We start from the raw sequence: 14,930 nt of genomic DNA on the forward strand, positions 1-14,930 counted from the left end.
TGATTATAAAATTTAACTTTGCCACTAATTGCCACATAATTTGGGATGACTTTTTTTTTTTTAAATAAATGGAGGCAAGAATTTCAAAGTACTGAAGTAAGAGCCAAACTTCCTGGCTTTGAATCAGGACTTTGTACTTACTTGCAGTGTGACCATGAGCAGTTATTTTATCTCTTTAAGCTTAATTTCTTAACCTGCAAAATGACAAAAAAGTAACTGCCTACTCCCATAGTGTTGTCATAAGGATCACATAATATAAGTAAATATTTGTGACATACTTAGAATAATGTGTGCCATATAGTAAACCCTATTTAAGTATTAGCTACTATTATTGTTAATGATAATGGTTATAATTATTATTTATCCCTGAAATCCTTAAGGATAGGGATTATATTATGTCTTTGGTATCTAGTCGTGATACATAACAGGTACTTAATACTTTTTTTCTTTGTATTAATTTATATACAGTGAGAAGGTATAATGTATATTCAGTAAAATTTACAGTTCTGCAAGTTTTGATGAAAAGACTCTCACGTGACCACCACCACATCAAGTTATAGAGCAGTTCCATCACCCCTGGAATTCACACATGCCCTCTTTTTGTCAGTTCTCCCCACCTGCAGTCCATGGCAACTCCTGATTTGTTTTTCATCGCATTAGTTTTGCCTTTTCTAGAATGTCATACAAATGGAGTTATACGGTGTATAGCCTTCTCACTCTGACTTTCACTTAGCATAATGCATTTGAGATTCATTTGTGTTATTGAATATGTGAGTAGTTTGTTCCTTTTTATTGCTGAGTAGGATTCCATTGCATGGATAGATATATTTTCTTTTGTCTGTTCACCATTTGAAGAATATTTAGATTGTTCAGGTTCTTAGAAATTGTGAATAAAGGGGCCGGCCCGGTGGCGCACTGCACTAGTGCGCCGCTTGGGAAGCACGGCGGCGCTCCCGCCGAGGGTTCGGATCCCACATACAGACCGGTTCCCGCTCACTGGCTGAGCGAGGCGCGGGGGCAACACCGAGGGTTGCAATCCCGTTGCCGGTCCCGGTCCAGTACGGGGGCGACACTGAGGGTTGCGATCCGTTGCCGGACACGGAAAAAAAAAAAAAAAAAAAAAAAAAAAAGAAATTGTGAATAAAAATGCTATAAACAGTTGCATACAGGTTTTTGTGTGAATGTATGTTTCATTTCTCTTGGGTGAATGCCTAGGGGTGGGATTGCTGGGTCATATGGTAGGTGTGTATTTACTTTTATGAGAAACTGCCAAACTGTTTTTCAAAGTGTCCATACTGTTTTGCACTCCCAGAAGCAGGGTACTGAGGGTTTTTCAGAAAGTTCATGGAGGGCCGGCCCGGTGGCGCACTGGATAAGTGCGCCGCTTGGGAAGCGTGGCGGCGCTCCCGCCCGAGGGTTCGGATCCCACATACAGACCGGTTCCCGCTCACTGGCTGAGCGAGGCGCGGGGGCAACACCGAGGGTTGCAATCCCGTTGCCGGTCCCCGGTCCGGTACGGGGGCAACACTGAGGGTTGCGATCCGTTGCCGGACACAGAAAAAGACAAAAGACAAAAGACAAAAGACAAAAGACAAAAGACAAAAGACAAAAGACAAAAGACAAAAGACAAAAGACAAAAGACAAAAGACAAAAGACAAAAGACAAAAGACAAAAGACAAAAGACAAAAGACAAAAGACAAAAGACAAAAGACAAAAGACAAAAGACAAAAGACAAAAGACAAAAGACAAAAGACAAAAGACAAAAGACAAAAGACAAAAGACAAAAGACAAAAGACAAAAGACAAAAGACAAAAGACAAAAGACAAAAGACAAAAGACAAAAGACAAAAGACAAAAGACAAAAGACAAAAGACAAAAGACAAAAGACAAAAGACAAAAAAAAAAAAAGAAAGTTCATGGAAAGATTTGTATTTTTCCACAAACTTTTTGAAGCATCCTTGTATGAGGGTTCCAGTTGCTCCATATCCTTACCAGCCACTTGTTGTCATCAGGTTGTTGTTGTTTTGGCCATTGTAATAGTAATATCTCATTGTGGTTTTAATTTGCATTTCTCAAATGGCTAATAATGCTGAGCATCTTTTCATGAGCTTATTTACCATCCATATGTCTTCTTTGGTGAGAATTAATTCTTTCATGATTAAGTATGATATTAGCTGAAGGTATCTTTATAGACACCCTTTATCAAGTTAAGGAAATTGTCTTCTATACCTAATTTGCTAAGTGTTTTTATAATAAATAGATATCAAATTTTGTTGTAGGCTTTTTTCTGCATCAATTGACATGATCCTTTGGTTTCTCTTCTTTAGACTGTTGATATGGTAAATTACATTGACTGATTTAAAATGTTGAATCAGCTTTGTGTTCCCAGTATAAATTCAACTTGGCTATGATGTATAATTCTTTTTATACGCTGCTGGATTCAGTTTTCTGGTAATCTTTTGAGGATGTCTGTGTTTGATGATGGATGTTAGTCTGTAGTTTTCTTGTGATGTTTTGTCTGGTTTTATCAGGATAATGCTGGCCTCATGGAATGAGTGAGGAAGTATTCCTTCTTGAGTTTTCTGGAAGAGTTTGTATAGAATTGGTATTATGTCTTCCTTAAATGTTTGGAAAACTCACCAGTAAAGCCATCTGAGCTTGGAATTTTCTTTGGTTTTTAACTAAACATACGATTTCTTTAAAATGGGATTTTTTTTTTCTTCTCAGGCAAACTTTGGTAATTTGTGTCTTTTAAGGAATTTTTCCATTTCATCTAGTTTTCATATTTATTGACATAAACTTGTTTGTGATATTCCATTATTTTAAAAAAATATTCCTTTTTAAAAAAATATCTGGAGGATCTATAGTAATGTCCCTCCCTTCTCTCAATTCTGATATTGGTGTCTTTTTTTTCTTGATCAATTTGGTTTGAGGTTTATCGATTTTGATATTCTCAACCAGCTTTCAATTTAATTGATTTTTCTTTATCATTATTTTGTTTTCTGTTTCATTCATTTTTCTTATTTTTATGCTCTTCTTCTTCTAGTTTCCTAAAGTGGAAGCTTAGGTCATTGATTTGAGACATCTAATTTTGTAATATAAGCATTTAGAGTTTTAAATTTTCTTCTAAGCAAGTTTTAAATTTTCTTCTCTCCAATATGGTTAGAGAACATACTCTGTATGACTTGATTCCTTTAAACCTGTTAAAACTTGTTCTTTGACCCAGAACATGATTTATCTTGGTAAAAGTTCTTTGTGCATTTGGAAAAAATTGCTGTTGTTGGGTAGGGTGTCAGCTAGATCAAGTTGATTGATATCGTTGCTCGTCTTAAATATCCATACTGATTTTCTCTACTTGTTCTGTCAGTGATTGAGAGACTATAATTATGGATTTGTCTATTTCTTCTTGTAGTTCTATCAGTTTTTGCTTCCTGTATTTTGAAGCTCTATTATTAAGTATGTAAACATTTAGAATGTTATGGCCTCTTGGTGAACTGACCCCTTTAACATTATGAATGACTTTCTTTATTCCTGTGATACTCTTTGTTCTGAAATATATTTTGGTATTATTGTAGCCACCCCACTTTTCTTTTGATTAGTGTTAGCATGGTATACTGGTTTTTATCCTATTTGTCTTTTTACATTTAAAATGGGTTTCTTATAGTTATACTTAGGTCTTTTTACTCCAATCCAACTTTTTTGTCTGTGGGTAGTGTTTAGACCATTTACATTTAATGAAATTATTGATATGGTTAGGTTGAAACCTTCCAACTTACTATTGTTTTCTGTTTGTCTCATCTGTTCTTATTTTCTTTTTTCTCTGTTTCATTTTTTTTGGATTGAGTATTTTTTATGATTCCATTTTATCATCTTTATTCATTCTTATCGTCTACATTGTGTGTGTGTGTGCAGTTTGTTTAGGGTTTATAGTATAGTCTTTAACTTATTACCTGGTTTACCTTCAAGGAATATTACATCAATTCTCATACAAGAACTTTAAGAATATGTATTTCTACTTCTTCTGTCAGGATCTTTGTGCTGTTATTGTTGCCATATGTTTTACTTCTACGTTTGTTATAAACTTCAGAGTACATTGTTATTATTTTTACTTTAGTAAGTTATTTTCTAAAGCAGCGCTTCTCGTCTTTAGTACTATGGACATTTTAAGTAGGGTAATTCTTTATGTTGGGGAGTAGGGGAGGGGGCTGCCCTGTGCATTGCAGGATGTTTAATTAGTATCCCTGGCCTCTACCCACAAGATGCCAGTAGCACTGTCCCCCACCCCACTGTGACAATAAAAATGTCTCCTGGGGGCACAATCACCCATACTGAGAACTACCATTCTAAAGTGATTTTAAAAATAAGAAAACAATTTTTATGTTCACTTACCTATTTTATATTCACTTATCATTCTTTTGTACACATCCAGATTTCCATCTGATATCATTTTCTTCTGCCTCAAGCATTTGCTTTTACATTTCTTGTAGTACCAGTCTTCTTTTATTTGTGCATCTAAAAAATAAAAATGTCTGTATTTCACCTTAGCTTTTCAAAGCCGTTTTTACGGGTTTAGAAATCTAGGTTGTTGTCTAGTTGTTTTTCTGTCAGTGCCTTGAGGATGTTGCTGCTACTGTCTTCTGCAGTGTTTCCCATGAGAATCTGCTGTCATTCATGTCTTTGTTCTCCCACCCCACTCTCCCACCTTTGTTCCTGGTTTTTAGCAATTGATTTTGATGTGCCTGAGTTAACTTTTCTTCATGTTTCTCTTGCTTGTGGTTTGTTTGAGCTTCTTGTATCTGTATGGTTATAGTTTTCAGCAAATTTGAAATGCCTTCAACCATTAATTCTTCAAATGTTTTTTCTGTCTCTCCTCTTTTGAAGACTTCAGTTCCCTCCAATATTAGGCTGCTCAAAGTTATCCCACCACTCACTAATGCACTCAGTTCCTACCCACCTCCCAGCCCCACTCTCTGGTCTTTTTTTCTCTCTCTGGAACATAGTTAGGTTACTTGGAAACTGTTTGATTCTCTTGAGCTTGGAGTGGGGAGATTCTCTGCAACTTCCCGTGCTTGCTTGAGCAGCTTCCTCCTCCAGTGCTCTGCCTGGGAACTCTAACCACCCTGTCCTCCCTAAGCTCTCAGTCCATTTCCTCCACTGGGGTTCCTTTTCCCAGTGCTACTGGGGAGATTTTCCCCAGGACTGAGCTGGGCAAGCATCAGGCTCCTTCAAGGACCACAGATCTGTACTTCTATGTACAATGTCCCAATGCTGGTGGGTTTTTTTTTTTTTCCCTGCCTTTTTAAAAAGTTGTTGGAGGGGCCGGCCCGGTGGCGCACTGCGCTAGTGCGCCGCTTGGGAAGCGTGGAGGCGCTCCCGCCGAGGGTTCGGATCCCACATACAGACCGGTTCCCGCTCACTGGCTGAGCGAGGCGTGGGGGCAACACCGAGGGTTGCGATCCCGTTGCCGGTCCCGGTCCGGTACGGGGGCGACACTGAGGGTTGCGATCCGTTGCCGGACACGGAAAAAGACAATAAAAATAAAAATAAAAAAATAAAAAAAAATAAAAAGTTGTTTGAGACCTTACTTATATTTTTACATCTTTTCATATGTTTTATATTTTTTTTCCAGTGTTTCAGTTGTCACTCTGTTTGGGCTAGATGTGGAAGTTCTCCTTAGTAACTGTTTATTGACACAGATTCATAATCTTGTATTATTTCCCATGACTCTTATTCCCCCTTTTTTTCACTGCCGTTAAAAACAAAATCATCAGAAAAGAGAATGAAGCATGTGTTTATCATTCTTCTCTGCTTATAGAGATTTGTTGATGCAAATTAGCTGTGGTAAGATTATTCTTAATCTGTCTGGAGTTATGAAGAAACAGACAAAACTGGGATAGGCATATCTGGAGGAAAAAAGTAGAGTTGGGTTGGATGTGGAGAAGGAAAGATGAGTAGACTCAGCACAAAAGCATTCTTGCTTTGCAGGTTGTGTGTTGCAGCCCTGTCGGTGAATAACTTCTGTGACAACAGGGAGGCCCTGTATGGCGTATTTGATGGAGACCGGAATGTCGAGGTACCCTACCTTCTCCAGTGTACCATGAGTGACATTTTGGCTGAAGAGCTGCAGAAAACAAAAAGTGAAGAAGAATACATGGTCAATACGTTCATTGTCATGCAAAGGTAAAACTTAGAGTCCCTGCTGTGTGTTTTCTTCCTCTTCTTTGAGTGTTTGCCCTCTGGTTAGGAAAATAGGTGCCCAGCAATCTCAAAGCGCTGTTTGACTATGGGTACTCAAGATGCATTCAGGCAAATTGGTATTGCCCAAGCATCAGGGATCTCCTGTGCTTCAGTTTGAGACATGCTGATGTTCCGACAGCTTTATAGAAGGCTGAGTCAGTGACAGGAATTTAGTTTCCCTGAGAACTGGACCTCTCAGGCCTGGATTGATTCCAGATTTTAACCAGATTGTTTACAACACCCCCCACCCCCCAACTCATTGAGCTCCAGAGGCTCTTTAGACCTCTGGTGTGTGGGCTTCTCTTTGAAATGGACTGTTTTTATTCTCATTTCTTGACCCTTATGAAGTACTATCACTGGTTTGAGATACCACAAACCTTTGTGAAATTGAGATGGTCAAATTTTAGGCCAGGAGTTAAATCATTCTCTATATGCTGTTTTTCCCATGTTAAATGTTTAAGACAGTGTTACTAGCAGAATCCTAGGCCATTGCTTGGAGCTTCCACCTGTGACAAAGCTTTAGGTCACTTTAGGAATGGTAGAATGTTGTTTGTAACTCTTACGGCTGAGTTAATTTCCTTCATTCGGAGAATTGCTTATTCTTTTGTCACCTTAATGGCTTTGCAGGTTTAGGAATTGTCTGTCTGTAAATACTGTACCGCAGATCTTCACTTATGTGGGACCCAGAAGTGACGAGTGTACCGATGCTCCAAAAGTCATTAGAACAGTGATGGTCCTCTCTCTCAGCCTTTTCTTTTCCTTGGTAATTGCCAGAGAAAGTAGCTTTGTAACAGGGGTCAGATAAGTGTCTGCCGAGAAATGCTGTTCAGAGCAGCCTTTAGAGCTGTGCCTAAGTCATGAATGGTTCCTCTTGAAAAGCTGGGTAGAGGCAGGCCTAGTGTTGTTCTTTGCTGCTAGACTCACCTCAGTCTCATCGAGATCAGATTCTCGGTGGTCATGTATAATTAGCAATGGAACAAAGACAGTAGCTAATATTTAGTGAGCCCTCAATATACACAGTCATTCTAAATCCCTTACATGTCATAAATTTTTCCCATTAAGATAAGTAATGTTACTATTCTTATTTTATTGAAGACAAACTGAGGTACAGAGAGGTGAAGCAAAGTGCCTTAAGAGCTAGCAGTTGGTGCAGCCAGGATTTGACCTGGGGCAGTAAGACTCTAGAGAATGTTCTAACTCTCAGGCACATCAACTTCTATGATTTTACCACCATCTTGTCCTAGAAGAAAAGCAAACACTATCACACACACCACACCACACATGCATACCACTCACAACCCCCCAAGAGGTGTACTTTTTGTAGATCGACAAGCACTGGATAAGAATTAAAAACTGAGAATTCCAAACTCTGATTACTAACTGTACTTTTCAGAAGTCATTGTGCCTTTGAAAGGGAGAAAGTCTGGGAAGGGCATAAAGCCAAATCTGGTGATGGGTATCGGGAAGTTGGAGTTTAGAGTCCCAAATTGTAGGCCTGTCATCTCCAGAGTCTCTTGTTTGGCTCTTATTTTCCCTATTTGTTAATAGGAAATGGGATGTGTGATGAGCTTTTTGGTTCTTAGGGGAACTGTATGTCTTTTGCGCATGATCTCAACGCATGTGAGTCAGCAGTTCGGATTTCTGTTGCTACTGTCACCAATTGCTTAACTTAGACACAGTAGGAGCTGACAGTACCTGAGGGTCTGCCCTTCCAAAACTGGGGAGGCTATTTTGCTTAACCTTCTTGCCCCTGTTCCACTCAGAACAGTAGGGGCCTGGGAAGTATTGTCATTGTGGAGCTTGTGATGAGTTCTTTGCTCCTTTTGATTTTCAGAATTTTCAGGTACTTCATGAATTCAATAAGTCTGTGGGTTAAGAGTCATGAATAAAAGGATAAATCACAAGCACTTGATGTTTGATTGCTAGAATATCCATCCTATGAATTTTCTACAATAGAAAGTCTGCTGTATAGGGCAAGAACACGAAGAATCCATTTCTTAAAAGCTCATACCAGCAAACATCCTTATAAAAGGGGAGAGGGTGACCAGGCAATTCCTATATATATCTGTCAGGGGGTGTAGTATGTTTATGCCTCTTCTTATTTAAGTGGCCCATTCAATTTTCCTCTCCTGGGAGCAGAGGGGATTTAGAGAGGTGAATGGAGAAAGATGTGCTAATTTTCTTGCCATCTCTGGAGTGTGCTGATAGGGCAATGTGGTGACATGGCAGGTAGCAGGCTGGACACAGCAGTCCAAGGGCTCCTTCAATCCAGACCAACTCCTGTGGCTTTTAAGGATAAAGTAACATTTTCCCCCAGCTGTGAGCAGTCACCTCTCATCATGGATGTGTGTGATGTCACATTCCAGGGGCTCCTTTTTCCCTGAGACATTAAGCAGTGCATGCTTTGATGAGAGTCTGAGTTGGATCACCAGGTTCTGTCTCCCTCCTGGCCATATCCAGCCTCACAGTCTTCCTGTTGAATTAATGAAACTGACGCACGATGGGTGGTGTTTGAGTTTTTATCCTTCCTCTTTGGATTTCAGGAAACTTGGAACTGCTGGGCAGAAACTTGGAGGTGCTGCTGTCCTTTGTCATATCAGGCATGACCCTGTGGACCCAGGAGGATCCTTCACCTTGACATCTGCTAACGTGGGCAAGTGCCAAACAGTTCTCTGTCGAAACGGGAAGCCACTGCCTCTATCCAGATCTTATGTCATGAGCTGTGAAGAAGAGCTGAAGAGAATTAAACAGCACAAGGCCATTATCACTGAGGTGAGGAGAGAGGGATTTTCCTTGGGATGGTGGGGAGGAGAGGACCCAGTCATGGCTGAAACCAGCTAGGGAGCATTTGCCTTCAAAGAACACTTCTGGAGTCGGTTTCAAATTAGAATTCCAAATCCAGTGTCACAATGCAAATTCCTTGTATGGTGTGTCTAAAGACATTATAATGTATAGAATAATAAAACATTGATCCATTGCCTTCTGTGTTAGGAACTGGGCATTATCCCATTTGATGCTCACAGCCAGTCTGTGAAGGCTCTGGTTTGGTGGTTGAGGATTCTGCACCTGAAATCACACTGCTGGTTTTTGTATCTTAGCTCTGCCAGTTGTTGGCTATGACCTTTAAACCTCTCTAAGCCTTAGTTTTCTCATCTGTAAAATGGAAATAATAATGTATCTGTCCTATCTTACAAGGCTAGTAAACTATGAACATCTGTGTAAATGTAACTAGTTGTTTTTTAGCTCCTGCTACATGCTCCATTTGAGTAATGCAGTGAGTAGTTCTGACCCCGGGGCTATTTTGCCCTCCTTGGGACATTTGGCAACATCTGGAAATATTTTTGGTCATCACAACCAGGGCAGAGAGTGCTATGGGCCTGTATTGGTAGAGGCCAGGGATGCTTCTGAACATCCTACAATGCAGAGGACAGCCCTACAACAGATTATCTGGCCTGAAATGTCAGTGGTGCCACTGTTGAGCTGTTGAGAAACCCTCGAGTAAGTCTGTATTGTGACAAGATTCAATAAAACTCCCAAAATGGGCCCCAAGAGTCACAACCCATTCACTGATTCATCATACAATGTTGATCACATGCCACGTACCTGGAAAATGATGTGGGGGAACAGCAGTGATCCCCACAGATGCACATCTGCCCATGAGAAGTTCCCAGTCTTGTATGGTTGATAAAACCCATAGAACCATGTGCAGTTTAAGGCAGACACTGGTGAAAGTTTTTAGTGCAGTAGAGAAAAATAACTGATACCAGGTAGGCTTTGATAAGGGCCGTAGGAAAGATAAAGAAAGATTCAAGATATACTGTGGGATTCCATAGAAAGGAGTCTGTGTGAGAATTTTAGTTCCCTCCTATTCTTGGAGAAGAGAGTATTAAGATGGACAGTAGGCACTATGTTAGGGAGCAAAGACAGTCTAACATTGTACAGAACGTATTGAATGAAGTGCTTAGCAATGTGCCAAGCATGAGTCAAAGGTTAACGATTTCTGCTACATAAATGAGTCAGAGTTTGTACATCAGGCTTTCCCCCCATTTTCTGTGCCTCTCTTGCTCTTCACTTTTGTCTGCATTGCTGAGTACTTAACAATGAGGGGGGTTTTGTTCTATTTTCTTCTCTACTTTGAGGCATGCCCTTGAAACACACAAATAGGCAGAACCATTGGTTCTGATGGGGATAAGCCTAAAGGGGTAGGCAGGACAGCAAGGGTAGTTTTTGCCAAATTCCATTCTTTGGGGACAAATTACATGAATAGAATCAAGGGAGTTTAAAATTGTGCTTGAAAGCCCTGTTTTATAACTTTACTACTGAGAATGCTGCCTGCTTGTAAGTGTGGCATAGCAGGGCCGTGTGGGAAGTGGGGGAAGGCAACTCTGGAACAAGTCAATACCCTGAAAAATCTCAAATAAAGGAAGGTGATAGTGACGGAAAGACAGTGGATATTATTCCCTTGAAGAAGCACTTGCTCATCCTAGATACACACTGAAAGTTGTATTTGTCATAGTGGAGGCTTCTCTGAACTAGGGGCACATAGAGGCACTTTATGGACCTGAGAATCTCAAACTTGAAGAATAAAGAACCAAGCAGGTACATGGAGTTTTTTTTTTAAAAAGGTCTTTTTTGTTGGCAAATGGTCTGGAACTTTGGCTACTGGTTTAAATGGCTTGAGTCCAGCTGAACTAAAGCCAGCACACTTCATTTACCACCAGGAAATGAAGTTCAAGGAAATTTTAAGAATTGGCACCTTTCCTTTAGCAGCTGCCTCTCCACACGTGAACATTCTTACCCAGCTAGTCACACCAAGATTTTCTCTACCAGTTAAGTACTTTCAATGCCTGGCCCCTCTTCTGGACCTTCAGACGCTACTGCGACTTGTGGTCGGGGTACCGCTAGAGAGTTACATAAGATGGGCATTATCTTGAAATGTACCTGCTTTGTGTGTCTCTGCTCAGGACTGCTTATTTCAGAAAGGCTCTTCCTTCCTTAGAATCCAGTGGGTTCACAGCAGAAGCTAATCCAACATGCTTGCTGTGTAAGGCTGGATGAAGGCTTGCTTTAGAGATAAAACAGCTCTTGCTACCTGGTGTGAACATGGTCCGAATAAAGGGGATAACCTCAATATTTTACTTTTGTCCCTCTGCTCCTTACCTGCCTGGGCCCGCTACCTGGGGTAATGACAGGTGCACTCACTAGAGGGTGATCACCCCTTCCCTTTGGGGCCACACAGCACTTTCCCTGTGGTCCTACAGTCAGGGGACCTAGAGGGAAGCAGCAGTTGCCACAGATGCTCTTGTGTTAACTGTTTGGAAACCCTTCTTCCAGGATGGCAAGGTGAATGGAGTGACCGAGTCCACACGCATCTTGGGCTACACCTTCCTCCACCCCAGTGTGGTGCCTCGCCCCCACGTGGAGTCTGTGCTCCTGACACCCCAGGATGAATTCTTCATCCTAGGCAGTAAGGGCTTGTGGGACAGCCTGTCCATCGAGGAGGCTGTGGAGGCCGTGCGCAACGTGCCCGATGCCCTGGCTGCTGCCAAGAAGCTGTGCACCTTGGCCCAGAGCTATGGCTGCCATGACAGCATCAGCGCCGTGGTGGTGCAGCTCAGTGTCACAGAGGACAGCTTCTGCTGCTGCGAGCTCAGTGGTGGCGGGAGTGTGCCACCACCCAGCCCAGGCATCTTCCCTCCCTCGGTCAACATGGTGATTAAGGATAGGCCCTCTGACGGGCTGGGCGTGCCATCCTCCAGCAGCGGCATGGCGTCCGAGATCAGCAGCGAGCTGTCCACTTCCGAGATGAGCAGTGAGGTGGGCTCCACAGCCTCTGATGAGCCCACGTCCGGAGCCCTGAATGAGAGCAGCCCCGCCTACCCCAGTGAGCAGCGCTGCATGCTCCACCCGGTCTCTCTGTCCAGCTCTTTCCAGCGCCAGCTGTCCAGCGCCACTTTCTCCAGCGCCTTCTCTGACAATGGCCTTGACAGTGATGATGAAGAACCAATTGAGGGCGTCTTCAGCAATGGCAGCCGGGTGGAGGTGGAAGTAGACATCCACTGCAGCCGGGCCAAGGAAAAGGAGAAGCAGCAGCACCTGCTTCAGGTGCCAGCTGAGGCCAGCGACGAGGGCATTGTCATCAGTGCCAACGAGGATGAGTCAGGTCTGTCCAGGAAGGCAGACTTTTCTGCTGTAGGGACCATCGGGCGCCGGAGGGCAAATGGCTCTGTTGCGCCCCAGGAAAGGAGCCACAACGTGATAGAGGTGGCGACAGATGCACCTCTCCGAAAGCCTGGAGGCTATTTTGCTGCCCCAGCTCAGCCGGATCCTGATGATCAGTTTATCATACCCCCGGAGCTGGAAGAGGAGGTCAAAGAAATCATGAAGCATCACCAGGAGCAGCAGCAGCAGCAGCCGCCGACGCCGCAGCCACCACCATCATCGCTGCCGCCCCCACAGCCGCTGCAGCAGTATCAGGTGGACCAGCTGCCAGACTATTATGATACACCACTATGACCCAATCTGAGCACTATTTAAAGAATAAACTACCCAAGAAGGACTGAGTAACAAGAGTCTCCCAGACTCACATTAAACCAGGGGTTTTACTCCATGTCCTCTTCCCAGACACTATCCCCAACCTGTCTTTGCAGCTAATCTGTAGGTTCTCTCTATTTTTTTAATTTTTTTTTATTTTTTAATAATTACCACTTTTCCTTTAGTGATGCTTTACCAATATGGTTTAAACTTGTTAACTTCTTCCCCTAACATATCAGATATGTAAAGACAAAGAACAAAAGGTTTAATATATTACAGAGAAACAATTAATGATAATGTAATATTTTTTAAAATGGCTTTTGTTTTGTTTGGAAAGCAGGGCAGGTTGCCATTGCTAAATGACTTAATAATATTGTAATTCTATATTTCTTGGGGGAAAGGCTTTTTTTTTGTCTTGAAAATGATAGACATTTGTAGAATATGGAGACTAACTCCTAGGAGTTGCTTTACTCTGTCAGGTGACTTAAGTCACTGGGATTCACTAATTTTCTCTGAGAGAACAGTTGATTGAGAATTTCTATTGTAAATAGCTCAGTGTTGTATAGTGATGCTTAAAATGTTTTGTAGTTTTGGCATAAGGACACAGCCTAAATAACTGGTTTTTCTCTTCTTCCCCCTCTGCTGGGCCTTCCCTGCCCTCTCCCATCTCACAGCTCACCTTTAGTTCATTAAATGTGGAGGCTGAGCCGCTAGAGCATTTCTGTTCAAATAGGGTGGATCTGAGGCCACTGGACAAGAGCCTGCACTCAAGGGGGCCCTGAACCTGTTTTCTTCCTCTCCTTTCCCCAGCCTCTGGACTTTTGTAGACACTTTTTAATTGTGTTCCTTACTGCTGCCACAATCAGCATGATTGTGTAGAGTTCCATTAGACCATTTACATACCCCCTTATATTAAAGCAGAATGCACACATGGACATGTCATCATTTTTGTTATAATAAATATGAACTTTACAAGTACTGGACCCATCTGCTTTTGTCTCAGCAGCCAGATGTGTCTTGTGGACAGTCACTCCAGCTTGGGTTTGGAACGAGTGGGTGGAATGTTGAGGTCATCAGATATTTCTGATGATTTTTATTTCTTGGATTTTTTTAAAAGAAAAACACTCAACAAGTTAACCTACATTGAATGACGTAGTGAAATTAACCTATGGCCAGCAGTATAAATAGCTGATCTTATTACAGCCTTTCTGTTTCTTATCATTGTGTAGGGTAGATGTTAAAAGGGTATGTATAGGATAGAGTTTGCATAGAGGAGATCTCTGGAAAACTTCTACTCCCACAAAGACAAGTTTATTTTCATTTCTCCCAGGGGTGCTTAGATCACACGAACAGGTTAATATATATGCCTTTTATTTGAACAATGAAAATACAAAACTGGTTGGCTCACTCTCTACTATTAGCCGAAAGGTAGGTGCAGCAGGTGCGCTTGGGAAATCCAACATTCCTAGCTGTCTCATCAACCACATGTACAGACTACAGACCTCCTGCCCCCACCTCACCCCAGCCTGTGCTTGTGAGCCTCGTGTGGAAGACTGTTGGTCTTCTCTAACTCAGATGGACCAGCTTCCTATGTAGACCTGTCTTCCTTCTTCAGGTCTGCTCTGGAGTGGTACTTGGCTAATTCAGTGATGGGGCAATTAGCATTTCTTAGCTTGTAGACTTGGTGGTGGGCTCTCTGTCCCTCACTAGGTGGCCAGTGGACTGGCTTTACTTGGTAATGTCCATACTTCATTTCCGTGTCCAGCTACTTGCCCATGGTGCTGTTTGGAAACCATGAAGGAAGAAGAGTCAGCTTAGCCCAGTGAGGGACCCAGTGACCGACCCAGTGACCCAGGGAGCTGGACTTGCCAAGTGCAGACAGAGCTCTCTGCCTTAGACTGGAAGCAGAATGATCTCAGGACCCCCGCCTCAGCTCCGCTTGCCAGCCGCTTTTCTTCCTCAGTCTTTGCCCTGCTCCACGTGGATCAGAAAAGACCTGGAAGGCTCGGAGTTTTCACAACAGTGCCTATTCCCTACAGAAGTTCTGGGCTGGTTCTCTAACTTCCTTAGTTCTCCAGTCCCCCTCTGGGCACCTGTCCCCCCGGCATGGAGCAGACCCAGACCGGCAGCTGACTTCTTCCATGCAGCTCACTCCCAGAT

The 14,930-nt window shown here is 42.4% G+C and overlaps 1 protein-coding gene across 1 annotated transcript in view; it reads left to right on the top strand.

Annotated features, from left to right (window-relative positions):
• PHLPP1 (PH domain and leucine rich repeat protein phosphatase 1) overlaps positions 1-13,748 on the top strand; it is a 214,656-nt gene extending 200,908 nt beyond the window's left edge. Inside the window, exons 15-17 of the mRNA XM_008591231.1 lie at positions 5,985-6,179; positions 8,780-9,008; positions 11,571-13,748. Coding sequence (XP_008589453.1) covers positions 5,985-6,179; positions 8,780-9,008; positions 11,571-12,752 — 1,606 coding nt within the window. The 3' untranslated portion in view covers positions 12,753-13,748. The remainder of the gene's footprint in view (positions 1-5,984; positions 6,180-8,779; positions 9,009-11,570) is intronic.
• The last annotated feature ends 1,182 nt before the right edge of the window (positions 13,749-14,930 follow it).

This window comes from Galeopterus variegatus, unplaced genomic scaffold (genome assembly GCF_000696425.1).
Source record: "Galeopterus variegatus unplaced genomic scaffold, G_variegatus-3.0.2 Scaffold146, whole genome shotgun sequence".
Taxonomy (NCBI): Eukaryota; Metazoa; Chordata; class Mammalia; order Dermoptera; family Cynocephalidae; genus Galeopterus; species Galeopterus variegatus.